The sequence below is a fragment of the Cordyceps javanica genome, chromosome 4 (assembly GCF_051103115.1).
Source record: "Cordyceps javanica chromosome 4, complete sequence".
Taxonomy (NCBI): Eukaryota; Fungi; Ascomycota; class Sordariomycetes; order Hypocreales; family Cordycipitaceae; genus Cordyceps; species Cordyceps javanica.
Window position 1 is genome coordinate 1,995,013 of NC_139298.1, and position 26,977 is coordinate 2,021,989.

General features: G+C 54.3%; 8 protein-coding genes across 8 annotated transcripts; 6 read left to right on the forward strand and 2 right to left on the reverse strand.

Moving 5' to 3' along the window:
• Window positions 1-4,935: 4,935 nt before the first annotated feature.
• Window positions 4,936-6,972, forward strand: V2A60_006501 (6-phosphofructo-2-kinase-domain-containing protein; the record flags this gene model as incomplete). Its single annotated transcript, XM_083257795.1, has 2 exons — window positions 4,936-5,171; window positions 5,277-6,972. The coding sequence occupies 2 exons, from the start codon at window positions 4,936-4,938 to the stop codon at window positions 6,970-6,972; spliced, it is 1,932 nt and encodes a 643-aa protein (XP_083113921.1).
• A 977-nt stretch (window positions 6,973-7,949) lies between these two features.
• Window positions 7,950-9,293, reverse strand: V2A60_006502 (rRNA-processing protein SOF1; the record flags this gene model as incomplete). The annotated part of the gene is made up of 1 exon (XM_083257796.1): window positions 7,950-9,293. The coding sequence occupies one exon, from the start codon at window positions 9,291-9,293 to the stop codon at window positions 7,950-7,952; it is 1,344 nt and encodes a 447-aa protein (XP_083113922.1).
• A 478-nt stretch (window positions 9,294-9,771) lies between these two features.
• Window positions 9,772-10,956, forward strand: V2A60_006503 (DNA-directed RNA polymerase II core subunit RPB3; the record flags this gene model as incomplete). Its single annotated transcript, XM_083257797.1, has 3 exons — window positions 9,772-9,843; window positions 9,923-10,491; window positions 10,551-10,956. The coding sequence occupies 3 exons, from the start codon at window positions 9,772-9,774 to the stop codon at window positions 10,954-10,956; spliced, it is 1,047 nt and encodes a 348-aa protein (XP_083113923.1).
• A 1,126-nt stretch (window positions 10,957-12,082) lies between these two features.
• V2A60_006504 (mitochondrial carrier domain-containing protein) lies at window positions 12,083-13,278 on the reverse strand (the record flags this gene model as incomplete). Its single annotated transcript, XM_083257798.1, has 3 exons — window positions 12,083-12,167; window positions 12,236-12,936; window positions 13,153-13,278. The coding sequence occupies 3 exons, from the start codon at window positions 13,276-13,278 to the stop codon at window positions 12,083-12,085; spliced, it is 912 nt and encodes a 303-aa protein (XP_083113924.1).
• Window positions 13,279-14,201: 923 nt separating this feature from the next.
• V2A60_006505 (phenylalanine--tRNA ligase) lies at window positions 14,202-15,714 on the forward strand (the record flags this gene model as incomplete). The annotated part of the gene is made up of 2 exons (XM_083257799.1): window positions 14,202-14,301; window positions 14,357-15,714. 2 exons carry the CDS (start codon window positions 14,202-14,204, stop codon window positions 15,712-15,714), a joined length of 1,458 nt encoding a protein of 485 aa, XP_083113925.1.
• Window positions 15,715-19,675: 3,961 nt separating this feature from the next.
• Window positions 19,676-20,446, forward strand: V2A60_006506 (Calcipressin-domain-containing protein; the record flags this gene model as incomplete). Its single annotated transcript, XM_083257800.1, has 1 exon — window positions 19,676-20,446. The coding sequence occupies one exon, from the start codon at window positions 19,676-19,678 to the stop codon at window positions 20,444-20,446; it is 771 nt and encodes a 256-aa protein (XP_083113926.1).
• Window positions 20,447-21,400: 954 nt separating this feature from the next.
• On the forward strand, window positions 21,401-22,693 carry V2A60_006507 (mitochondrial ribosome assembly protein RRG9; the record flags this gene model as incomplete). The annotated part of the gene is made up of 1 exon (XM_083257801.1): window positions 21,401-22,693. One exon carries the CDS (start codon window positions 21,401-21,403, stop codon window positions 22,691-22,693), a length of 1,293 nt encoding a protein of 430 aa, XP_083113927.1.
• A 3,143-nt stretch (window positions 22,694-25,836) lies between these two features.
• Window positions 25,837-26,977, forward strand: V2A60_006508 (SDR family oxidoreductase; the record flags this gene model as incomplete). The annotated part of the gene is made up of 2 exons (XM_083257802.1): window positions 25,837-26,322; window positions 26,375-26,977. The coding sequence occupies 2 exons, from the start codon at window positions 25,837-25,839 to the stop codon at window positions 26,975-26,977; spliced, it is 1,089 nt and encodes a 362-aa protein (XP_083113928.1).

Sequence of the window (26,977 nt, forward strand, 5' to 3'; positions counted from 1 at the left end):
GCTGTTACATGAGTAGTAATCTGACGTCTGGGTGGTGCCTCACCTATTATTAACAACGCACGTTGCGGTATGAATGGCAAGGAAGAGACGCTTACGCAGCTGGAGGCGACTGCTACACAGCCCGATTCTCGGCCAGAGCTTCGCATTCCACTGGGTTGTGTGATTTGCCGTCACCATGTTTTCCAGGTACAAAGCAAGTTCTTGCAGGAGCCGCGGGTCCGACCGTGTTTCGTACTCGCGGTGCATGACATGGGCAGGGACCAGTGGACTACCGAGAGCGGATAATTTAAGCATAGACTTTTGTGTCTTGAATTTTTATTATTCTTAGTTGGGTGCCATGGTGCACCAACAGCACGGGCGGGAGCTACCGCCAACTCGGGGCAGTTCAAACTAGGGCAGGTTTGTTGAGATGGGGTGTTTCAGTCGAAAGGGGGCAAAGTTTGCACGACAGGCATTTGTTGGATCTGGGCGGATCTGGGCCAAACTCCAGGCTTTGATGGAGGGGCCGGTATGTATGGGATGGATGATACGTAGCAGCGGAGGTTGCAGCTACTGGTAGCAAATGTCTTGTTTGCGAATGACGGGACGAGAACAAGAGGCCGGCATTTCGAACAACTTGCTAATCTGTACCAAGTAACTACCAATACTGAGTGCTTGGTTGTAGCTTGTTCCTCAGTCCGGATTACGGAAAACGGACTCCGGATATTGCCAGCGTCGAATTGATGAGAGGCCTTTGGCTCCACTGATAAGACGACTCGAGCTGCAGAAATGAATAACGTAGCATGTACTTACTTACCAGTACTATTATGTTGGCGACCAGGATGGGCTCGGAGCTAGCAGTTGGAGTCGTTATCTCTGAGCAATAAAGTGTCAGGGAAAGGCGGCGCCATGCGCTGGATTAGGATAGACCCTTTTTCTTAGTCGTGGCCGGCACATGCGGAGTAACGAAGTAAGAGGGAGGGTTAGAAAGGGGAGGGGCGCGCCGCCTGCCGCATTCACACGCAGTAACTAATCTGTACAGATTTACTCCGTAGAGAGAAAGCCTCGCATGATTACAGATGCTGCAGCCAACCAGCCAGCTTCTGCGGAGCATCGGCTCTCTCTCCCCTCACCAGCCCCAGTAGCGTACCACGCAGCTGTGAGGGGGAGCCGTTGGAGAAATTTTTTTTTTGAAAGGGCGCAAAGCTGTGGATAATGTGCTAGAGTCAATGGCCCGATATCGACGTGTGATGGCGCCCGCCGCCTCCGCCTTCGCCTCCGCCTCCGCCGCCGTCGTCGCCGCCGTGAGTGACGGCTTCCATCCTATCCGCTATCGGCATGCCGCTCACACGGCAAGACATGCATGGCTGGTCTGGCGTCAGGCAGCGCAACCCATCCTTGTCTTCGAATCATCTGTTCCTCGTAATTGGGGAAATGATGACGTTTTGCGCGCGGTATTTACGAGTGCGGGGGAGAGAAAGCGCAGTGGACAACACGGGGGGAAAGGGGATCTGTATACGGATAACGGAGATGGCAATCTGACGGGGCTTCTGGGAGCAAGCATCCAACACTCACTCCTGCGAGCAAGGTAGCCCATGGAAGGGGATATGGGATTAGATGAAGGAATAAGCTGCCAAAGGGGAAATGTAATAATCGGCGTGATGTGAGGGGAGTCGAGGATGTAGCTTATAGCTCCAAGCGGCAGCTCTCAGTCATACTCCGACCATCTAGCGGCGCGGCGCGTGGGGTGCATGCGTTGACATGTACACTGGCACATACATGAAAGTATAGTAGCGGGGTAGTCAGTAAGTAATACATCTATCCCTGAGATGCTGATGGTGGGTGAGATGACGGGGTGAATGCCGGTTCTCCCATTTACTAACTAACTAGGTAGTAACCTAATTAGGCAACATCAGCAATCGGCAGAGAGAGAGAGAGAGAGAGGGAGAGAGAGAGGGAGAGATAGACAGACAGACAGACGGCGAGCCAGAGAGACGGTCGGCCGGCTGGTCTGACGGGGTGTGTGCAGCAAAACGACGGACGGGAAACGGGATTGCATCCTTTTGGCCTTCGCGGCGGTTTGTGCTTGCTGAGCTTGGTCAAACGCGAGCTTGTCAATGCGAATAGGGATTTGTGAGGCATCCATCAGACGAGTCACGGCTGCGACGCGCAATCTGACATGTTTTTTTTCTGCTCTCCCGTTGGCTTCACTGTGCCAGGAACAGCGCAAGGGCTATACTCAGTACAGAGCACAAAGTGACTGACTGATAATCTAGTGCATGAGCTTGGTGGTATGTGTATTCGCATGCCTGTTCGAGTATACTTTTGCTTGGGTGTCGTGGTGTGTATGTGTGTGAGACCCAAGGCTCGGTGGCCCCCGTCTAGCCCATAGTTACCAGTATCTCGTAGATGCGCAATCTGCGACCGGCAAAGGGTATGAGCTTAAAATAAAACTTGATAGCTCCATGGAGAATAATAATAATAATAATAATCAACGAGCCGTTACACGGGCGGCCGCATGTGCAGGGCACCGACAAGTCACTGACTCTGGAGGTGATGTGCCGCCGTCTTGAACAAGTCTGGAGGGTGCGCGAGACATGAGACCGGCCCTGTTCGCATGCGAGCCCTCGAGTTTCGTTTTGCTGGCTGCCTGCCAGCGTATTCGTAGACGGATGGAATAAGGATAGAGATTCCTGGTTGGGAGAGCTGATGCGTCCGCCCGGACCTTGTCCCTCCCCCGCCCCTTCCCTTTTCTTTGGGGGTGTCAGTATTACCTTAGCTGTCTGTTGGAGGAAGCATTCTGACACGGGCCAAAGTCATGATCCCAGGGACATGCATCTCAGGATTGGGGCATGGTCGGGCCAATGCGCCGAGTGGCTTGCCCAAGCTCGCCAAGGAACAAGGTCCCCTTTGCAATCGGGATGATACTAGTTTGTTAGCTCGGTGAGTATACTAATGTAGCGTAGGTAGTGATGATGATGATGGTGGTGGTGGTGGTGGTGGTGGTGGTGGTGTGTGTGTGGTCTTGATGTGTCGCCCGCACCTTTCTCTCCTCCTCAACAAAGGGCCTGCCTGGCTGCATGTGTTATTAGCTCCTCCTGCTCTCTGTCACTGGCGGCGACATTAATCAACTACTTGAAGCCTTGCGCCCCCCCGACCAACCGGCGTGGAGATGTGTATGACAATTTTGTGGTTTATTTCTCGCACGAAAGTCCCTTCACCACCCTTTTTTTTTCTTCTTCTTCTTTTCGGTTTCTATTCTTGGACCGTTTTTTTCTATTTTATTTCGCCGAATCTCACCTCCCTCGATCTCACACCTGTCGCCGATCATTCAGGTCTGGTATCTGGTTGTTGTTTCAGCGCCGTCACACGTCATACTGCATAGGTTGTCTAGTTGCGCTTGGCAGCGACAGGATTTGACTCAGGGCCTGCCTGTGTTGCTTTCGATCGGCGCGTACGGGACGAGATAAAAGGCCCAGGACGACGACGCGACCCTGGAAAGCAGAGAAAGAAAGAAAGAGGAACAAGGGTCCCAAGGAGAAAAGGCACAAGTAGAAGAAGAAACCATCATCCGCTGCACTCTGGACAGGCGCCAGACTTGCTACTGACCTTTTTCCTTTCGTCTTCTCTTTTTCTACACCCTCTCTTCCACAGATACAGAAAAAAAACGCCGGACCCCATTTGGACACCAAGGAGGAGAAAAGAAGACCCCATTTCCCATACACAGAACCACACCACTCTGCGACTACTCTAACACCAGTCGACTTGCAAGCCAAGTCTCCGCCCGGTCCGACAACTCGAGTCAGCGCCCCCATCATTTCGGCGATTGGGGGACTTTTTTCGAATTTTCATTTCACTTTTACAGAAGGTCTTTCGGCTTCTGCGCTGTCCAGTTGTTTGCACGACCCAGGACCCCTTTTTTACTTGGGGTGGCGCTTTGTCGAAATCACCTTACCCTTCCTTACCTTTTGCTTTCTTGCACCCAAGAAACACTCTCCCCCCCCCCCCCCCCCACCCAGTGTGTGCCAGTCACTCAAGGGCGCTACCACAGCCTACAGGCAATGGGATTCTAGGGGGCCGATTTCGCAGCTTCTCCAATTCTGCCTTTTGCTAGTTACGGATTACTAGCGCCATCTACGGAGCACCTATTTACTGTCCAGCAATTCAGCCACAGCAGCTGCAACAAGGTACAAGAAGAGCCTCTATCACCGACGAGCGCATTTTTTGCCTTTGAGCTTTTTTATTTTATTTTACTCTCGCTCGCCAGGAGCCTCCACTGTCCCCCTCACCGAGCCCGCTCATTCTCACAACTGTCATCCACCCGAATCTGCCCCCTTCTCGGTACTGTCGGGGTCCCTACGCCGACCACCCAGTCTGTGGCCTTGTCAGTGGCCTGTCGGCGCCACCTGTCAGTCACAGTCACCGCGCCAGCATCTCCGCCAGCATCAGCACCAGCACCAGCGCCAGCACCCTGCGCCAATACCAGGTACATAGATAGGTACCTAGGTAGTAGCCAACCAACCCTGGCACCATCGTGCGTCGGTGGCGCCCCCGTTGATTTTTCTTTTTCTTTTTCTTTTTTGCCCTTTGGCTTCCTTTTTGGCTTTCCTTTTTGGGTTTACCTTTTTAGGTTTACCTTTTTTGGCGCGCGCCGCGCCCCAAATCCTACCAAAGATGCCTTCAGCAGTCATGGCCCAAGTTGGTGTGTAATCAACCCTCCTTTCTACCCTGCCTTGCCTACCTCTCTCTTCTCACACTCCATTCTTCTGCCCCTACCTATCCTTTTTCCTTTTCTTCTTCTATCGATCCATCATTGCCTCCTTTACGCGACTTGACTTTTGCAATTTCACTTGCTCTTCTTTTTTTACTGACTCCTACCCCTCTGCTCCTCTCTTCCTCCCTACCGCAGACTTGGGACGTCGATTTGCTCAGCAGTCATACTTGGCCAAGCTTGCCATGAACAACCATCTCGGCTCCTCGCCACCGTACTCGCTCTCGCCCACCATTTCCGAATCCGAGCACCAGCTTGCCGTCCAGCACCTCAACAACCATGTAACGCAGACGCAGCCTCTCCCTCCCACCTCGGCGCCTTCCTCTGCCATGGCTGCCGTCTTGCGCGGCACCAACGACCTGACTGAGACGCCACCTTTCCCACGCAGCGTTGGTTCGACGGCTCCCAGCTCTCCGCGAATGTGAGTCGCCATGATGCCACGGTTCTATTCGACAAGAAAAATTCATCGTCGCATAGACCTTGGCTTTGACATTTCTACTTCTCAAGTTGCTAACAATCTGCGCAGCCCTCCCCTTCGCCAAAATTCTGGCAGCCAGACACCTCGAGTCCGCCCTCATGCCACCACCCTCAACATCCCTGGCATGACCAGGTCTCGCGTCTCTCCCGATGGTCGAATTCCCCAGCGAGATGTCGCCGCCAAGCTCGTCATCATCATGGTCGGTCTGCCCGCCCGCGGCAAGTCCTATATCACCAAGAAGCTCCAGCGCTACCTGTCTTGGCAGCAACACGAGTCCAGAATCTTCAACGTCGGCAACAGGCGTCGTAACGCTGCCGGCATCCGCGTCCCGGTGCAGCCCAGACTCACGCCAGAGCCCCCTCGCCTCGATGGACCCGTCCACGCTGCCTCGATTCTTCTAAACGGTCACCCTGCGCCCATGCCCATGACGGGTGCTGACGACACACCCACCGATCTGGATCTAAACAGCACCGATGACCAGATGGATCAGTCTGCCAAGTTCTTCGACCCCAAGAACGAAAGGGCCTCTGCTCTGCGCGAGCAAGTCGCCATGGACACCCTAGATGAGCTGCTCGACTATCTTCTCATCCAAGGTGGCTCTGTCGGTATCTTTGACGCCACCAACAGCACAATTGCTCGCAGACAACACATTGTGAACCGCATCAGAGACCGCGAGCCCAAGCTCGGCATTCTCTTTATCGAGAGTATTTGCAGAGACCCTCTTCTTTTGGAGGCCAACATGCGACTCAAGCTATCTGGCCCCGACTACCGCGACAAAGACCCCAAAAAGTCTCTCGAGGACTTCAAGAACCGTGTCGCCGCCTACGAAAGTGCCTACGTCCCGCTCGGACAGTATGAGGAGCAAAATGACATGCAGTACATTCAAATGGTTGATGTAGGACGCAAACTTGTTCAGCACAGACTCAAGGGCTTCCTCAGTGGCGGAATCAGCACCTATTTGTCCAGCTTCAATCTGGCTCCCCGCCAGATCTGGATGACGCGGCACGGCCAGAGCGTTGACAACGAGCTCGGTAATCTCGGTGGCAATTCACCACTGACTGAGCGCGGCCACTGCTACGGCGAGTCCCTCTATCGCTTCATCACTCAGAAGCGCAAGGAGTGGATTATGGAGCAGACAAGTAAGATGGCACAGGCTACCTTCCCGCCGCTCCCCGGCGACAACACGCCGCCGTATCCAGACATGAACAGGGAACTGGATGAGAAGAACTTTTGCGTCTGGACTTCTATGCTTCGGCGCAGTGCCGAGACTGCCGAATACTTTGAGGCAGACGACGATTATGATGTCAAAAACTGGGAAATGCTCAATGAGCTGAATACCGGTCAATTTGAGGGCATGACGTACCAGGAAATTGCCACGAAACATCCCGAGGAATTCCACAAGCGTTCCGAGGACAAGCTCAACTACATTTACCCCGGTGTCGGCGGCGAAGGCTATCTTCAGGTTATTAGCCGTCTCCGTGACATGGTCCGTGAAATTGAGCGCATCACCGATCACGTCCTCATTATCGGACACCGCTCCGTCTGCCGTGTTCTGATGGCCTACTTCATGGACCTTACCCGCGACGACATTACCGACATGGATGTCCCTCTCGGCATGCTCTACTCCATCGAACCAAAGCCGTACGGCATTGCATTCCATGCCTACAAATACAACGAGGAACAGAGCTGGTTCGACGAGCTCCCTCACTACAAGCCTCAAAAGGCAGCCCGCGGCACCGTCTAGGAGAAGCCGCGTGCCCGGGCCACCACGGCTTTACTTTCACGACTTGTACAACAATCAGACCCCAAACAGAATGGGGTCAGGGGATAACGGCGTTTGTTCTTGTTTTTTCTTCGTCATACATTGGGGTTGGGTTTTTTTTATAGAGGATAGGTGCGGGTTTCACAGCAAGTTTTCACAAACCACACCGCGCGCAGCAACAGAAAAAGGGAACCACAGGAAAACAAAGACCTTTCAACGCCGCAAAACGCAAAGCACAAAAAGTACTTTGCGATATACCCACGACAAAACTTTTTTATTAGATTTTCCGCGACAGACATGCGGGGAAACATGAGACCTTTATGATACCAACGGCGTTGTTTGCTTTCCTGCTATTCTCCTGGTTCTTTTTTTTTTCCTCTGCAGCGATTTAGATTTGTGGGCAAGGGCTTCCTTTCGATTCAGTCCTGGGATCTTGTACTGTTAGACTTGCGAGGTCCATAGCTGTACGGCTTGTTTTTCTGCCTTGCTTTTGTGCTTGGGCCTGAGTAACTCTTGCCAGTCAATGTCTTTTATCATGATAATGATTGCAATGGTTTATTTTCTTTACTGCTCTTTTTTGCTTTTTTTAGCATTTCATCATCTTAGCGAAGTCATGTGTATGTTGTGGGTTGGACTGAAAACATCTCTTGTATCCTCTTATTTTCTCGCCCGGCTCTGTTTTTTGTGCTTGGCGTTTTGCGAATCATGCATCCCATCAACTACCATACGTACTGGTTATGGGCCCCAAAGAGAAGAGGGAGATGATGTGTTATTTTGTTCGCTTTTTTGCTATTCTATGAACACATAATGAATAGAAGAGGATGAAGAAAAAAAAAGTCCCTGATATGTTTTCTCATATAAACAAACGCCATGCCATGCAAGTGATTCCAGAACAACAAGTTCCCGATACCAAAGAAGAAGAAAATTCCCATTCTAACCCCCCCCCCCGCAGGTTTTGGTTACTTTTGCCTCGACAGGACCATCTTTTCCCTCTCGCTCTGCCGCTTCTCAAACTGCTTCTTGGTGTGTTTGCGCTCGTTCTCCTCCTTGCGCTTGATGGACTTGAGCTCCTCCTTCTTGATGCCGGCGGCCTTCTTGACGACGGTGGGGATGTGGCGGTGGCGGCGGATGCGGCGGATCTCGGGCATGTGGCCGTAGCGCTCGACGAGGGCGTCATTGTACTCGAGGGCCTGGCGCTGGCGGGCCGACTTGACGCCCTCGCGGGCCGAGGCCTCGGCGCGCCAGAGGCGGACGTTGCCGTCGTCGGAGCCCGAGAGCAGGTAGCGGGCGTCGGGGGTCCAGCGGGCGGCCGTGACGCGCTGCATGCGCTTGGTGTGGTAGACGTCGCGCGAGTGGCCGCCGTCGCGGCGCCACAGGCGCACGGTGCGGTCCCAGGACGCCGTGACGAGCTCCTGCCCCGTCGGGGAGAACTCGACGTCCATGACGGCGGCGACGTGGTCCTTGAGCACGTTGAGGGCGCGGTCGAAGCGCCGCATGTCGAAGAGGTAGGCGTTGTGGTCCTCGGACGCCGTCGCCAGGTTGAAGGCCTCCATCGGCGACCACGCCACGCGGTTGGTCGCGAAGCTGAGCACCGTCCGCGTCACCGGCGTCGCCGTGCGCAGGTCGTACAGCACCACGGACCGGTCCGCCGCGCACGACGCCAGGATCGACGTCTCGACCTGGTTAAAGGCCACGTCGGTGACGGTGTCGGTCGCCGTCGGCCACTTGAGCACCTCGGGCGCCGCCGTGTGCCGCTCCAGGTCGTAGATGGAGATTGTGCTCGACGCCGTCGCCGCCGCAAAGGCCGCGCGCGAGCGGTGGTGCGACAGCGACGTGAACGCCCCGGCGCCGAGCCACGACGAGATGGGCGCCGACTCGCTCGCCGTGTGGTACGGGTCGAACAGCTTGACGGTGCGGTCCGCCGCGCACGTCAGCAGCTTCTGGTCGCGCGTCCACGCCATGCCCTTGACAATGTTCTCGTGCGCCGTCGTGTGCCACGCCTCCTCCCGCGTCGCCAGGTCCCAGACCTTGACCACGCCGTCGCCGCTGCCGCTCGCGAACCGCTCCAGCGAGTTGGGGTCCTTGGCGATCGAGTACACGCCGTCCACGTGGCCCCGTCCCAGCTGCGCGATGAACGGCGACGCGTGCATCCGCTCCAGCTTGACGGCGTTGAGAGCGCGCTTGTACTCGCGCGCCCGCTCAAACGGGTGCAGCGCAGAGTCGAGGTTGCGAGACTGCTTCGAGGCGTCGGAGCCCGGTGCCTGCTGCGAGGCCACCGAGCGGGTGATGGCCTTAATTTTCATCGTGGCTGCGCTTGTCTTGTTGTGAAATCGATGCGGATGGCAGAGAATCGTCAGTCGAGGATCAGAAATAGAAATGTTTTCTTGTCCGGCGAAATCAGACTATGACGCCCAATTCACACAATCTTCCTATAAAAAGTCGGTCGTCGTCCGAAAAGTTCAAAAGTTCGGAGGTGGTGGGGATTATTTTTTTCCTTATCGCTCTCCCCATGCATGCGATAAGATGGGGTGGTGCAAGCTTAGTCATTGTACGCCACGGGCGAATTAGCTCTCGAGAGCGCGCCTTCGCAAATGCTACCAGATAAAGGTTGCCTCGAATCCTAGCCCGCGATCCACGAAAAACTGCAAGAAAGCCCTTGTGTGACGAACTCCTTGTGATACAGCGCGCAAATTTTTCAGAGCAATATATGAGAGAAGCCCTCGACATTATTCTCTAACAGTCCATCCCCAATCGCCTCAGCGCGCGCGCGCAAGCTCCAAAATGGACGGCATGAACTATGAACCCATGATGACGGATGAGGATTCAGAGCAGCCTCATGTGACGATTCTGGCGGTACGAGACGAATCTTAACTCTTGAAGGCCCTTCTTCTTCCGTTGCTGACACCAGGGTGCTTGCCCACCCATTCGTTAGGCTGATAGCACAAAGGTCGAGTTTGTACTGTCGAGAACAAGTCTCCCTTTCGCCAACTCCCTGCGGCGCATCATCCAGGCCGAGGTGCCCACAGTGGCCATTGACCTCGTCGAGATCGAAATTAACACGTCGGTTCTCGCGGACGAATTCATCGCGCACCGACTGGGCTTGATCCCCCTCGACTCCAAGGATGTCGACGAGCTCAACTACTCGCGCGACTGCGACTGCGAACAGTACTGCGAGCAATGCAGCATCACACTCACCCTGCATGCCAAGTGTACCTCAGATGAGAACATGAAGGTCTACGCCCGAGACCTCATCGTCGACGGCCGCCACGCGACCTCGATTGGCACCCCGATCATCACCGACCCCGACGGCGTCGGCTGCCTGCTCGCCAAGTTGCGGAAAGACCAGGAGCTGCGGCTAAAATGCGTCGCAAAGAAGGGCATAGCCAAGGAACACGCCAAGTGGATGCCTACGTCGGCCGTAGGCTTCGAATACGACCCCCACAACAAGCTACATCATCTCGACATGTGGTTTGAGAACAACACTGATCCCGAGAAAGAATGGTATGGGAGCTTCTTTCCTGTTGAGTGAGATGGAACTAACATGAATGTCTCGTGTATAGGCCAAAGAGTAAATACGTTGAGTGGGAGCCGGAAGGAAAAGGCGAGCCCTTCAACTATGATGCCAAACCGGAAAACTTCTTCTTTGACGTGGAGACCTCTGGCAGTATGGAGCCCGATCAGATTGTACAGAGCGGCATCCGCGTGCTGCAACAAAAGATTGGCGGCCTGCTCAAGGGCCTCGACCCGCGCAAGTACGGCGGTGAGGAGGCCGGCGGCGAGTTTGACGGCCCACGAAGCCCGGATATGAACATGGAGGGCGGCACGACGCCGTGGCAGGATGGTGGCTACACAACGCCCTATGGCGGAGGCAACGCCACCTCCTACGGCGGCGGCGGCGGCGGAGGCAACTACGGCGGAGGTCCCGGCTATGGGACCACACCGTACGGCCAGTCGGGCTGGCAATAACAGGTTCGGCAGGATCTTGTATACAATCTTTCGGACACAATTGGGTCAAGAAATGGACAAAAATGAAATATTTGGGCGTTGTTTTTGTTTACCTTTTCCGACAGCTTTCCTGGGGTACCTTTTTTTCGTCATGCTCAACAGTGACTGATTTGGTTGGGATCGTTTTTCATTTAGTTCATCATAACGGGGTTCAGGGGGTGTTGTACAGTAACGATATTCAGTATGAGAAAAACAATACAGCGAATAAAGGATGCTTCTCGGATAGTCTGCGAGGTTGCATATGCACTTTCGTTTCTAGGAGAGTTGTTGATCAGCCTTACACATGTGGACTGAAGAGAGACTTGCCTGTCACAATAGCATGCGGAAGACAAATTGAAGAGATGGGGTCAATTTCCAGTCTGTGCATAACTAACAAACGTCGTTTTGCGTAAAGGCTTCTGGGCTTCCGTGTGGATACTTCCCGCAAGCTGTATCTGTTCTCCCATCACCACCAGTGGCAAACTAGCATCCTGCGTGCGGACGGTTAGTAGCCTAGGTGTGGCTCGGTCACGCCCAAATCTGTCCTTCTTACGGCTAGCCAATACAAAAGCACGTTTTGATCAAGGTCGGTGTATCTGTCCAATAAGCAAAGTAGGCTCTTCGGGAGTCAGATTACAGAGCGCATGTAGCAAGCCCGAATGGAATGACGGAAATCAGACAAGGTTATTTTCTTGACTATGGCAAATGACAAAAGCTTCCGTCCCAGTTGTAACAGAGTTGTTTGGTAGTTTTCTTCAGCTTCTATCAAATCTTTGTGTCCAACAAATATCAAGTCATTGTGATATGCCTTCTATCGTCATGGCCGCTCAAGATTCAAAGAAAACACGTCTCACAGAAAGAAGTGCCAAGACTGGATAGACGATGCCGCCAAGAGCCCGTTAAATGTATTTCTTTCCAATGTCATTTCATGGTCGGTCTTTGTCTTGAACAGTGCATCTATCCATTAGACCAAAGGCCGACATATGCGAAAAATGAAAGAGTCTTAAATCCGTCTCCATATACACAAGGAAATCAAACGCCGTGTCGAATGCTCCAATCTATAGTCCCATGCTGCAGTGGTTTTGTCTATTCACCCCAACGGCAAGCATTACGCTTCGCCATCATCGATTCCCTTGGCCGCTCTATACAGCTTGCGGTGCGCCTCTAGGAAGATGAACGTACAAATAGTGTGTCTAATCATCATTGTTAGCAGGGGATAACTCGTCGCAAAGCTACGGATGGATTGTCCTGGGCCACGTACGGTCCGAGTCTCAGGAAGCTGGGGACCCAGCCTTTGAACATCCAGCGCATGCCTTCGGCGCGTGAAATGTCGCTGATAACTTGCAGAATGCTCTGCTTCTGTGATGACGACATGACGCGAGTCTTGATGACGTCGATGGGGCTTGTGGCCGTGGCGGCAGCCAGGCCCGCGAGAAAGGAGGCGGAAAAGTGCGTCGTCAAGGTGTCGCCCATGGGGGTATACTCGAGGAGCATGCGCTTGAACGTGTCGTAAGTGGCAAGCTGCCCGGCCGTCATGACGGCGGCGCGACTGGCGTTGGGCAGCCAGCCGCGAAAGTAGCTAGACAGACCCTCGTCGCGGGCCATGCGAACCATGCCGTCGACGGCGTGCTTGTAGTTGCGGCGCTCGGCGGCGGGAAGGGCGGCGTCGTGCTGCATGCGCACGTTGAGGACGTCGGCAAAGTTGCCAGCGATGCCACCGAGGAAGCCCGAAGTGACGGCCATGGCCGTCAGGGCGGGAAAGGTGGCCGTGTGACCAGAGCTGGTGTATCGCGTCTTGAGCTCTTCGTAGACGCCAAATCGCACCGTCGAGTAGGTCAGCTGGCGCATGAGGGAGGCGGAGATGCCAGAGTAGAGGCCAATGACGCCGTCGTTCTTGAGAATGTGGACAAAGGTACCGCTCATGTTCTTGGGGGCGTTGCCCTGTCGCGTTTGCAACCGTACCTACAGCGCAACTCGTGTTAGTTTCCAGCAATCGCAGGACAGTCGTGTCGGAGTAATTGTGTTCGAGGACGGGATGTCGAAAAAAATCGTACCTTGACTGTCGTGGAGGGGGTTCGGGGTTAGCAAACTGAGTGTCCTTATCGAAGCGCAAAAAGCCTTCACTCAGCGCGCCGGGAGGGGAAAAAAAGACATACCCAGGTCCAATGGATGCGTGACGCAGGCGGCCAAGCTGCTGGCACTGCCTCCGAACCAAAAGGGATAGCGGATAGTCGGTGTGGCCGCCTTTTTCTGGGAAGTCGTTTGGTCCGACGGCTTCGAGGCCGATTCCTGTGCCGAGCTCATGATGACGGCCAACGGCGTTGCATCCAACGGCGGGAAAGAGAGCAGAGGATGGAGGAAGGAGAGGAGAAGAGCAAAAAAAGCGAAAGACTACGGCGACATTCCGTTTGAGCGGGGTTGTAGCGCAGGCTGCAAGTTTGTCTTGAATGGATTGTGCAACCCCAAAAGAAAATGACAGCGATTGGGAGGGAAGAAAGCTGTCGGGGCGCAAGGTTTCCTGATATCGGTCGGGCAATGGCTCGTTTTGTCTCGGCACAGGGCCGCTGGCGCCGAGCTGGCCGGCCAGGTGCACACCAAAGTTGGATAAAGCTGGCCTGTGGTTCGCTGGAGGAGAGCGGGGGCCCACTGTTGCTGCACCGTTGCAGCACTTTCGTCATGACTTTATAGTGCTTGTTTTAGTGCGCTGCGTGCTGGAACAACTGCCCAAGTACGGAGTACAGGCTACAGGCAGGCAGGCACCTGAATGTAGACTCCGAACTCGGGTGACGCAGTGGTTTTGGATAATTAATTTAGGGATAGTGAAGCATAGGGTTGATACTGGTTGCGATCTTGAATCTCATATTTTAGGTGCTCTTCTTCTCTTGTTCTCCCCCTCGATCGTCGATGGGTGGCTTTGTGCTGCTGAATCCTCGTTACGCCGTCATCGGCCTTGTCGCCGAACAACCATTTGGCAGCGTCCACTTGCCATTTGGCGGCATGGCATGCACTATAATAAGCCATCTGGATTCACAGCGGCTGCCCATCCGTTGGCTATTGGACAATTGGACCCACCCCAGCTACCAGGCCTGGCAGAGCTGGCCTACCCTGCAGAAGGCTGACTACAGGTGACCAAATTCATAGCTTCCAAAGCTCCCACTTGTTTCGACAATATCGCACCGTGACCTCCCTCCCTCCCATTGTGCAGCAGGGCCTGTCGCATGGGAGCCATGCGCCTCACAATACAACTTACTGCCTCATTCAGGCTTCTCTCATCAAAAGGGTTGCCTGTACGACGACCGCTGCTCGTCAGAGCCTTCTCATCATCCAGTGCGCGTCGTCCGTCCTCCACGTCCTTGCTCGTCTAACCAAGCTGTCCGTATAGCACACCGTCAGTCTGGCGCTGCCAACAAGACGCCTTCCACAGTCACTATACGAGGCCACACTTGCAAAACAGACCCCGAATGGTTCAACATTCCCGACAATGTCCTCGATTCTGCCACGCGCCGACTGCATCTCCAGAAGGACCACCCCGTCTACATCACCCGCCAAATCATTCAGGCCAACTTTCCCACGCCCACATTCAAATACCACAACGACTTTAGCCCCGTCGTGACGACGCGCCAAAATTTCGATTCCCTCGGCTTCCCTGCTGACCATCCTGGACGAGCACGCTCCGACACCTACTACATCAACGACACCACCCTGTTGCGCACGCACACCAGCGCCCATCAGGCCGAGACTTTTCGCGCCAACGAGAGCGACGGGTACCTCATCTCGGCCGACGTCTACCGCCGCGATGCCATTGACCGCAGTCACTACCCGGCATTCCACCAGATGGAGGGCGCCCGCCAATGGGACCGCGATGAGGTTCCTGGGGGCGACGTAGCCGCCGCTGTGCTGCGCGACCTTGAGACACTTCCCAAGCATGATGTTGTCGTCGAGGACCCGAATCCACCGTGGCACGCGGAGCGTAACCCTGTACAGCACCAGCATCACTCCAACGCCGAAGCCGAGGCCATTGGCGCTCACCTGAAGCGCTCGCTGGAGAACATGGTGGTCGATGTCTTTTCACGAGCCAAGGCCGCCGCCAAGAGGGCAGACCCCAACTTTGTTGACGAGCCCCTCAAGATGAGATGGGTAGAGGCTTACTTCCCCTTTACTAGCCCCTCGTGGGAGCTTGAAGTGTACTACGCTGGGGACTGGCTGGAGGTCCTAGGCTGTGGTGTGGTAAAGCAGGATTTGTACATCAATGCTGGCGTTTCGTCCAAGCTAGGCTGGGCTTTTGGAATCGGAATTGACCGTATAGCTATGCTGTTGTTCAAAATCCCCGATATTCGCCTGTTTTGGTCGCGCGATGATCGCTTCATCTCCCAGTTCACTGGCGTTTCGGACGACTTGGAAAAGCTGAAGCTATTCGCGCCGTTTTCCAAATACCCACCCAGCCCTCGCGATGTCTCCTTCTGGCTCAAAGCCTCCACATCTTCGGCAGCTGGAGGAAATGTAAAAAACGTCTTTCACGAAAATGATATTATGGAGCTTGTACGCAACATTGCCGGCGACGTTGTCGAAGATGTGAGACTTATCGATGAGTTTACACACCCGAAAACGGGTAGAAAGAGTATGGCATATCGTATCGTGTACCGAAGCCTAGAAAGGACTTTGACGACCGAAGAGGCCAACAAATATCACGACAATGTAAGAAGGGCGCTTGTTGCTGAGCTCGGTGTCGAATTACGGTAATCGCTCTGTAGCGGGGTGATCGATGAACCAGAGGTTGTACGATACGATAAAAATGTACTTTGTATATTATGAAGCGCCATCTATGAACTTCTCGAATAGAAAGAATGTTGATGTTTCATGTTCTGTCAAATTTAGAGTAAGCCTGCCCCAAGTCTCTACCAGAGGCTCCGAAGCTGGGTATCGCCTCCCGCGCGAATTTCCATGGGTGCTTTCCTGGCGTTCGCTGCAACGAAGCGAAGGAAGTGAGATTAAACAAACTCAAAAATGCCTCAAGCAACAGCGATGACATCCATGAGCTCTATTGGTGCGAGAGCCATCAAGTCGCATTGCACAGAGTTGATCTATCGACACACGATAATGTCATTTGGTGGTGGCTGTGAACAAAGCCAAGTCCAGAAGCGGAAGTGCGCCGAGCGACAGACTGACTTGCCTAAATGGGCAGAGACACAGGCTTGATTAACGGGAGGCGTAGCCGATGCCGAACGAGTCCTCTGGGCAGAGATCACAACATGTAATATTTTATCTGGTGAAATGGGGTTGCAGCGGATAGAAACGGAGAGGAGCCATACGTGTTATACATTGCTAATTGAGGGAGACATGAATGCAACAAGCCTCGATGTGACAAAAGGAGAACCAAACGAGTAGTCTTTGGCTTGGAAAGAACACAACCAACTACGAGCAGTATTATTAAGTAATGAGAGAACTAAATGACATTGCCGAGACCATGGTCGAGCTCTAAGTAGTTAGCTTATCGACCAAGACCCCCGGAATGTGCAACAAACCCGGGCAATGTCTGCATGGAAAGTCTGCCACGCTGGTTCTGTACCCACTCTTCTACCATGCTTGGAGGCGGATCTTCGAGCCGTAGATATATATCGAGACTTTGACACACAGAAGCGGTAACTAGCCGTTGCTGTCGAGACTCACCTGGTAGCTATTGGACCAGTCGGACTGGGTCCATATGGCGTTGCATCTCATCACGACCACGCCGAAGGGACAAATGCGTCTGAGCTAGGTACTTTCAAGTTTTGTCAACTTTCTTTTCATGTGAAAATCTGATTTTCGCCCTTTCGATAGGCTGAACAGGAGGGACTCCGCGCCGCTGATCTTAAACTCTCCAGGAAGATTCCCACTATTCAAAAGTTTCAACTTGAGCATACAAGGGACGGAATGTTCCTCAATAATGAGATGCTGACGATGAAATCTTTCAAGAATAACAGATTGGTATCTTCATATTTTATTCAAGCGCATGATACATGTGCAATGAGAACACCGGACCTTGGCGGTCATTCTCGGACCCAGAGTGATTTCTATTGCATGGCTCAAAATCGCGAGCGGGAGGTACATGGACCCAAGCTAGTAGGGTCGGGATCGTTACATACAGTGTACATGGCATGACTACACATGACACCTATTACGTACCAGGTCATCTGGGAGGCCTGATATGGGGTAGTCGATCGTGGGATGGTTTTAGCCGCTTGCTGCCATTGCTATTCGGTGGGGCGCAGAGCGAGGAGACAAAAAAAAGGAGGCGCAGCATGAATGACAGAAGACAAACCAGAAACAAAGTTGACGTAGTCAGACGAGGGGGAGTAAGTAGCGAAACAAATGATTTTCAATTTTGAGTTGGAGAAATTGTAAGCCAGACTTGTTGAATGCCAGCCAGGCCAACAACACAGCCTCGCGACAGGGCCTGTCATGCGTGGTGAGCACCACGCGGCCTGGGGCTGTAATCGACCAAAAAGCCGACGAGGACAGCTCGGAAAACGCCTGTGTAGTGATTTGTACGGATGACATGACTACAAAGACAGCAGCGCCTCTCTAGAATGGTCCTTGCGCACACAACAAAGGGAGAAGAAAAAGAGAGAAGGGAACCTCCGCTGGACAGGGGTGGGCAGGTATGCTACGCAGCGCTGCCAGTGCAGGCTGTGCAGAAAGTAAGCCCAGGGCCGGTCTGTAATAAGTACCGACCTAAAGCAATAGCTAAGCACTTAATTTAGGTTGTTTGCCTGTCAACTTGTGGCACAGCAAAGACGGAGGAGAGGTGAAGAGAGACAGAGACAGAGAGACAGAGTTGGCAAAGAGGCCACCGACGCACATCGAATTAAAACATGCTTGATTTAAAACATAATTACAAGGAAATCAAGGAAAAAAATTATTCTTGACTTTTTCGTTTCAACCAACTACCTCTGCACAGCCCAGCTGCTCGCGTACCCGTGCCGCTTGCTGCTGCAAAGTCGTCCCCACTGACTCGTTCAGGTACCGGACATCTGTGACATGTCGAGAGGCCCGGGGCGGGCGCGCCAAGCTTGATGGGGAAGCTGATGAGTTTTGGCTTTGCTCCCAGTGGCGGGGATATCACTATTTTTTTTTTTTACTTTAGATGGCCGCTTTAGGCTGACGCGAACTAGGTGCCAAGTTATGCATCAGAGAGGTGATCTCGGGTCCAGGCCTGAGATCTAGCCAACTGGGGCAAATTTTGTGCATGTCAACGGGCTGTCGGTGTATATTCATGACATTCTTGCGACGGCCAATTCGCTGAGACGCCGTTCTCGGCAACAAGAGATCTATGAGCAAGGCATTTGGTGCAAACGCGATGCTTACAACCGGAGTTGAAACACCTCTTGCGCCCCTGCCTCGCGTGCGTCATACATTGACAGCAAATCCAGCCCTCTTTGTTTTGCCGCTTTGCTTCGATGGAGCACGCATCCTGGCCGCAGAGGAGCTTGTGGTTTTCCTGCTCCTCCGGGAGCAGCGGTTCGCACCGGACCGCCTTTTCGCCGTCGCCATGCTGCCTGAAGGCCAGCAGTCTAGCCGTTGCGCATAGCCTGGGTTTTTTCGGGTCGAGGCGGGACATCTGGACGAGCTCGTGATTGCACAGGCCGACGGCCTTGATGTAGCGACACATTGCTGGGATGCTAGGGGCGGCGAAGATCGTTGCTGGCCAAGCATTGATTACTCGTTGATGAGATACTGAGCTCGGAAATGACCTGCTCAGAGGTAAATGAGATGAACATGCTCTGAGATTGCTTCGATGAAGCGTCCTGCTTTTATAATTCAACAGAGAGAAAACTACGGCGGCCCTTGTTGTCGCACAATGACCATGACAGAGCCTGTGAAGCCTCCAGGCAACGAGCATGGCTTGATGCACAAGCTGGGTATCTGATGCTCGTCAAACGTGAGACTCAAAAACAATAGAGAATACACCGTCGACACTACATGTTACCTACTCGTAGATTGGACGGATTGCATCACGGCTTGGTCAGGTCGCGAGCGCCTATACGCTTAACATGCTAGAGATAAAGAGGCGCATCACAACGTTCTACTGAACATTGCGTCAGTCGCCGAACCACCACCGCAACTGTCAAGGAGAATAGCTACTTTGTGTCTAAGACTGCAGAACACCAAAGCACGTCGTGGCGGTGCTACTCTCGGATCTCAGGCCCCATGCCAGATCGCATCCTTTTGCCCAGCACTTACATGCACAATACTGGTAACGTGTGCGCACACAAGCCATGCACAATCGTGGTGCCTTGCATAAAATGCACAAGTCTGCCTCTCTGCACCACAGCCACTTTAAAGCTCGGCTTGGCAGAGGCTCAGCTAGAGCGGCGCAGGCGCTAGCCAAGTTGGGATGGCCGCCACAGCCCGGCCAGGGCCCTCTATTGCCGCCACCGCTTCCCCCGGTCGACTTCGCCTCTCCTCCTCTCCCGCATTTTCGATACATATATCCTACCCAAGACTCTCCTCCCGCCTTTCCACCCTCTCTACGATTCCCTACCTAGCCTCTGCAACTACATTTGTACCTAACCGCTTTTTGTTTTTCTCAGCACGCAAATTCGTCCTCCATCCTTCTTTTCCCTGTCGTTGGCTTTGCGTCCTGCCACCACTGCCCTACAAAGCGTCCTCCCGTAACACACACCCCCCACCTTACCACACACAAAGCCCTACATACACAACAATGGAACTGTCACCGAAGCCCAGCAGGTCCTCGTCGACCTCGTCCCGGCGCGGCATCAACCTGACGCTCGACCTGTCCAACCTGCCACCGCTGGAGCAGCCGACGCCGCCCTCCAACACGCTCCTCTTCACCAACCTCGACAACCTCGACATCTTCCGGGCCGACAAGCTGCAGTCGCTGCGCGACCTGATTAACCGCACCGCCACCATCCACGCCTTTGCGCCACTCAAGTCGTTCCGCCGCATCGTCGTGTCCTTTTACGATGTCGAGTCGGCCGTCTCCATCCGCAAGATCTGGGACGGCGAGGCCATCATGGGCCAGCGCGTCCGCATCTACTTTGGCCACCCCACCTCGGTCCAGTCCAAGCCCGACCACCTCGCCCTGCCCGATGCCGGCAAGCTCTTCTTCATCTCCCCGCCCCCGAGTCCTCCACACGGATGGGAGGTCCGCCTCGAGGACGCCCCCAACAAGATGGTCCACGCCGACGACCTGGCCGAGGCCCTTGCTCGGCTAGGGGCTGGCGCTGGCAGCAGCCGCGGCAGCTCCTTCGACTCTCCCATCACCCCGGTCGATGGCGCCGCCGTCGGCCGCACGAGAAGCCGCAGTTCTACCCTCATCTACCACCCCGAAAATCACGGCAGTGGCGCGGGCCTTCCCGCTGTCTTTGTCGAGGATATGACGGACGAGCCCGAGGAGATGTCGCCGTTGGATGCCAAGCCCATCATGGCACACACCTCGCGCCCTCCCGTAGAGCTTATGCACGATGCGTGAATACCACTACCATCTTCTTCTTGTTTTGCTCGTGGGCCTTTACTTGGGCTATAATATCAATAATGAATGGAGCGAGGATACAGAAAACTTGTTTGATTACTGGCGTTTAGGTTTGGTTGGCAATAGCCAAGGCGTTCACAAGTATGTAGGATTCAAATCACCTCAAGAGCATAGCTCATTATTACTGAGGATACAAATAACATTGAGCCATCTTTTGGCATTTGATATCATCTTCTTTCGTGCTATTAGAAAATACCCGCTCTTTGATCTTGCCGAAGGCGGGCTCTCGACGTGTTGTGTCGTCCAATGGGGCTGTGCCAGCTGCAAAGCCTCCTCCGGGAGGCTTAGAAGACCATGTGTATGGATTCGCCTAGCCGTGATGACTTGATTTGCTCCCATGTGTTTGCCTTTCTGTCACGCGCAAAGCCTGCGTTCTCTACACTCAAAATTTAGGCAAAATTTGGCTGTCTAATGGAGATGGGCGTCGGGGCGTGTGATCATGGCGTGACGCCGTTGGCTTGGTGTATAGGCTTCGCCTTTTCAATGCTTGCCCAGAGAATTTTCTATTGACGTCGCAAAAATCTTGAACGTGGAATCCTGGTCGCGATATGCTCGAAGATGCAGACGTTGACATCAGTTGAGAGCAATGGGGGAGACTTTAATGACTGCCCAGAGTCACACGACCCCCCCCCCCCCCCCCCCCCCCCTTTCCCAAAAAAAAAAAACCTGTATTCACCAAATGGCATTCTCATTCATCGTAACCCCAGAGGCACTAGCATCTGACAATTTAGTAGCTGCCTCCCTAACTTCAATTGTCTACGGAGACCGAATCAGTGGTGGAAACCTACCCTGTATTGTATGGGGCCAAAAAAAAAATATTACAACGAAGTTGGCCCCATATTAGGAGCTTCAACAATCTCTCCTTTACCATCACACGACCAGCTCTCCGCAACCATGAGCTGCCCGTGCAATGCCTCAGCGCTGAGGCTTTTTGCGCGTGGCTTGGTGCAGGTGCATCGCCTGGAGCCTGGCATGCCGTTTGCTTTGCCAGTCCGAGGCGCTCCCGGTGTTCGTTCCGCCGGTGCCTTGGCTTCGCAGCGCCGCTCCCTACATGCATCGCAAGCACTTTCGGATGCTGAAAATCCTGCGCCGACCAACTCGGAACCGGATAATCAGCCAGTAGCAACAGCTGAGAAACCGTCAGCCGAATCGACGACGCCGAGAGAGCCAGTTAACGGAACGCCATCTGACAGAACGAAGACACATGAGGAATGCATGGCGGAAGCCCGGGGGAAGGCTGCGTGGCGATTTAAGCAGCAAGGGTTCGACTGGAAGGCCTTCAGGTCCAAAGACCCTGCTGTTCGCGCAAAGGCAGACTTCTCCAACTTCGACTGGAAAAATTGGCAGGGCAAGAAGCACGGTACCAAACGGCTCAGCAAGCTTGTGGACAATCTTGAAGCGGCCCGAGCCGAGGACCGTGCGGCCGTTGGTATATCGCCGAGAGGCAACGAGAAAGCTGGGTTCCGGAATCAAAGGAAGCGTCAAGATTCTCCCTCAACAATAGCACGATACAATGACATACCCGAAGACGGCGCGACAACATCACTCAAGAAGGCAGATTGGAGGATCCAAAAGGAGGCCATGAAGGCCAAATTTCCAGAGGGCTGGAAGCCGCACAAGCGGCTCTCCCCCGACGCGCTGGCCGGCATCCGCGCTTTGAACGCGCAGTTCCCCGACGTCTACACAACGCAGACACTGGCGAGCAAGTTTGCCGTGTCGCCGGAAGCTATTCGACGCATCCTCAGGAGCAAGTGGGTGCCGTCCTCGCAGGAGGATGAGGACCGACAGCAGCGCTGGCACCGCCGCGGCGTCAGCGTGTGGGAGCGCAAGGCTGAGCTCGGCATCAAGCCGCCCAAGCGCTGGCGCGACGAGGGCATCGCGCGCGAGCCCGCGTATCATGAGCGCAAGGCGGCCGCCCGCATCGGCCGTGAGCAGCAGGTCCGCAAGGAGCGCGACGCATACATGCGCAGCTTCGCCAAGAGCCAGAGAGGGCGCGAGGAGGACGACACTACGGTGAAGAGGGGCGGCAACGATCGCCGGCACGCCGATGGGGCGGGGACGGCAGACAAGCCGTGGCGGAGGACGGGCAGCGCGAGATCGGCAGAGCCAAGCAAGCCAAGAGAGACGAGGACCGAGCCGGATGGCGATGTCTTTGACCAAGCCCTTGCCTCGCAACGGCGCGATTGAATCCAGCCCAATATTTGGGACGATGGAGCGGCTGTGACCTACGCCTCTAGCTGCACGACGTTCTTTTCTGCAACATCAACTATATTCACTGTACAGTACGGTATCACCATGGACAAAGCACAGCATAATTGTAATATAGAGCTCAACTTTATTTTCTCCTCTACCAAGTCTAGCACCTGGCCATATGGCGCCTCCATAAGACTGTGATTGTATATGACGAGCTTGGTTTGGACGAGTTTGTGGTTTGTCGAACCAGGATAACAAAGCCGCCTGCCGAGGAGATTTTTTTTCTTCAATGAACCGTGATTATGTTGGGATGTTCAGCGAGACACGATAGGAGGATGAGGAGGGGAACCGGCCAGCGCGGGCATCTCATGGAGCGTCTTTGGATTCTTCATCAGCGCAGGACAGCGAGTTGTAGAGCGCAACGTGAAGTTGCTTCTTTCTGCAGGGGCCCAAGTTTCGTAATGGATAGTTTCGTGTTGGAACTTGGGCTGGAATGAGACAGGTTCAAGCGTTCTTTTGCTGGTCGAGAACGGCTGTCGATTATAGGAGCACTGGCACTCACTACTTTCTGCTATATCTGCTACAACATAAAATATCTTGTACTGTTTAGCCGGCAGTCTAAAGGTAGGAGAATTATACCTCGGTGATTCACACTGATCGCTTCTTCGGTACATTTGATAAGCCAAATAAACAGGCATGCCGGTGACGGAGTTGAATCCCTTGGGGACACGAACCAAAGCAGCATGCATCGGAAAGAAATAAATGTCGATTCAAAGGCTGCCAGCTCTTTTTGTTCCCCTTGCCGTTCATGTACAGTCTTAGCCACGAGCATCCGCGCAAATAGAGTACTGCGTGCATGCTGCCGGTTGACTTCGTATGTGCTCTGTGAAACCTGCGAGTATTCCGCTCCTGGCCAAGGCCATCACCCCCGGCCTAGTCATCAGTTACCAAGCCCTGCAGATTGAGCCTCGCCCTCGGTCAGAGCTTCATAAACGTAAGCAAAAGGTTTAAATCCCTCTAATCCCTCTTCGAGTGAGGCTGTAAGCTCCTCCTGCAGCGGTAGAGCCCTCCCGCTCCCACAAGAAAGCAAACACTACCATTTTATCCATACTAATAGGAAGTTGGGAATCGCCAAAACACAAAGACCATAATCACCAAACCAAGAAAGAAAAAAAAGGCCATCTTTCTTCGGCCGGGGATATGTAGGTCACGCACGCGCCGACTCTTGGCCTTTTCTGCGCTCCTACGCCCGCACGCCTTATCGTTGGACTCGTCATCATACTACATACTAATTCTTGATAATCATTGTGACTCGCGCTGTTCGCTTGTGTCTTTCCGCTTCACTTCGCCAGCTCTGGTAGCATGAAATGCCCATCTTATCCCTACTTTAGCCGCTCTGTTGAACCTGCTGCAATTTATTGCCTACACAGATCTGAGATCTTTGAACGTGGGAGCAAAGTCGGTCTTCAACGTCTCTCCCGAAAGGGCCACTTCCACAATGGCCAAGCCAGCTGGTGGGTGGGCTGGCAAGACCTCATGCCTTTGTACTTGGTAGGCGGTGCCCGCGTCTCACAAATTGGAGCTCTTTGGAGCGCTACGCCGGTGTTTTCGGCGCACGAGCAATGGGGGGAAGAACCCGGGCGGCCTACGCTGCATCGTGCGGCGTGAAACGCTTGTTTCTTACATGCACTTTATTAGCCCGTCTCCCCAAGACGACTGCAACCCTGGTCGACATGCGACGAAACACACGCAACGAAATCCCCTCGGAACTCAGAATATCCCCACCTCTGTTTAACAATTCCGCCCATTTTCAGTTCAAGTTGGCAAGGACTGACGAGTTTTGGGGGGAAAGAGGCTCGGTGCGCCGTTCGGCTCGTTCTTCAAGGCCAAATATGTGTAAATCATCACCAGTGTGGTATAAAACCAGGAAACTCTCGGTCGGAAACTGAGTCAGTCTCTCGCTCCAACAGTGTTGGCAGAGTTCAACTCACCGTGTCACCACCAACTAGTTCGCAGTTCGTCCCACTCCCGATCTTGCATAGCGGCCATGCGCATAATAACTTGCGCCCGCCTCCCCATCGCGAACCTGCCAGGGTCATCCATTATTAGCGCTACACGCCCTGGATGCGGTAGAGACTGGGTGCACTGCTAACGTGGGTGAAAAGGCCAAAGTGTTTGTGACCAGGAAATATAAAGATTTTTTTTTTTAAAAAAATGGAGCTTCCCAAGCAGCGCTGCAGGGCGTCTCTAGAGCCATGCGGCGGAACAATGGGAGATCCCCGAGCAGATGGCAGAACCGTAGCGATATCGCCTCGTTCTCCGAGCTTAACAGATGTTGACAATGTCGCGGCGAGAGTTCGTCCTCGGACACCCTGCATGACCATGCGAGCCCTATGTTTGCGAGTGAGTGAACAACAACTCGGGAAGCGCCGGGAGTTTGTGTGAGCAGCGACCAAACTCACGGTCCCAGCCTGCGTGAGCCCCGAGTTTATGACTTGGCCTATTGTTGGTGGATCAACCTGCTAGATCTTAGAAAACACTTGTGTAATCTGTAGCATTGCACTCAAGTGCCTATAGCAAGGCGCATAAGGAGTTGCCAAAGCGGTATCATGTACTGGCGTATGATGTGTGTCTTGGGGTTCAGACAAAAGGCTCGCCCATCGCGGTAGTCATCTCATTACGATGGCCATTGATAGCCGCTCGTATACATCACGAACTGGGGCTTGCTGTTGCATTGGCTTTGAGAACGGGGTGTTGTAGAACGTCCCCGGCGCCAGGGGTTGGCTGGTGCATACTAAAAAGTCGGGGCCCATTCAGGGCCAAAGCACATGTCAGAAGGAGGTTTCAAGGTCAAGTGGGCGAGCTGTCCAGCACTGCTGTCTTTTTCTTCTTTTTTCCCCCTTCTCCTACTTCATAGCTAGCAGCAAGCTCTTCATTTTTTTTTCTCTCGTTCTTACCATATTGTTTCAATTCTCTTCTTCGATGCTCAATCATAACGCATAGCGAGTCTTTTTTTTTCACAGCGAATTCCCGAGTCGAACGCACCACCAGCCCTCGGAAACACTACCGACATCAAGCGCGGCGACGACGACCCCTCCCTCCCACTCTCCACCAACAGATAGCGAAATCAGTCTGCCATGGCGTCGCTCTCGTCCCGCGGCAGCTTCCCCCAGCCGCCGCAGCGCGACTCGTGGTTCGCGCCGCTGTCGCTCGACCTGCTCGTCAACGTGCTCAAGGTGACCGTGTTCCACCCGTTTGTGACGGCGCTGGTGCCGCTGTGCCTGCGAGCGCGCGCCATGATGTGGGACGCGCCGCTGATGCGGGCGGCTTTTGCATGGGCGGCGTTCGTGTCGCTTCTGTGGGTGGCGGCGGCAGTGAACCGGCGCATTGCGCATGGGATCCCTCGCCAGGTCGACCTCGGCGAGGAGGTCATTGTCATCACCGGCGGGGCGAGCGGCCTGGGCATGCTGGTGGCCGAAGTTTACGGCATGCGCGGCGCCACAGTGGCTGTTCTTGATGTCAATGATATGGAGGACGGCGAGGCGCGCGGCGTTACTTTTTACAGGTGCGACGTGAGCGACCCCAACCAGCTTGCGGCGACAGCGCTCAGGATTGAGCAAGAGGTACGGACAAAGCTACGTCGTGGATCTACACGCACTAACATGCTCGGACTAGCTCGGAAAGCCTACGGTGCTCATCAACAATGCCGCCATTGTGGTTGGGAAAACGCTTCTCGACCTCTCCGTTGACGAAATCGACCGCAGCCTATCGACGAACCTGCTGGGCCCTTTCTACTGCATGAAGGCGTTCCTGCCTGCCATTATCCGCGGCGGCAACGGCGGCACCATTGTCAACATCTCCTCCGTCATCGGCCACCTGGGTGCGGCGCAGCTCAGCGACTACGCCGCGGCCAAGGCCGGTCTGTCGGCCATGCACCGATCCGTCACGGCGGAGCTGCGCGAGTCGCACCCGGAGATCAAGACGGTGCTCATCACGCCGGGACAGCTGAGCACGCCACTGTTCTACGGGGTGCAGACGCCCAGCAGCTTCATCGCGCCGGTCGTGGAGCCCGTCGAAGTGGCCAAGGAGATTGTGGCGGCAATCGACAACGGCAGAGGCGTGACGACTGGGATGCCGCTGTACGCGCGCTGGGTCGACTGGTATGCGGTGCTGCCGGAGGGCCTGCAGGTGCTCGCCAGGAAGATCTCGGGCGTGGATCGGGGCATGCGGACCTTTGTCGGGCGGAGTGGCAGTGTCGAGGGCAAGAAGCAGCGATAA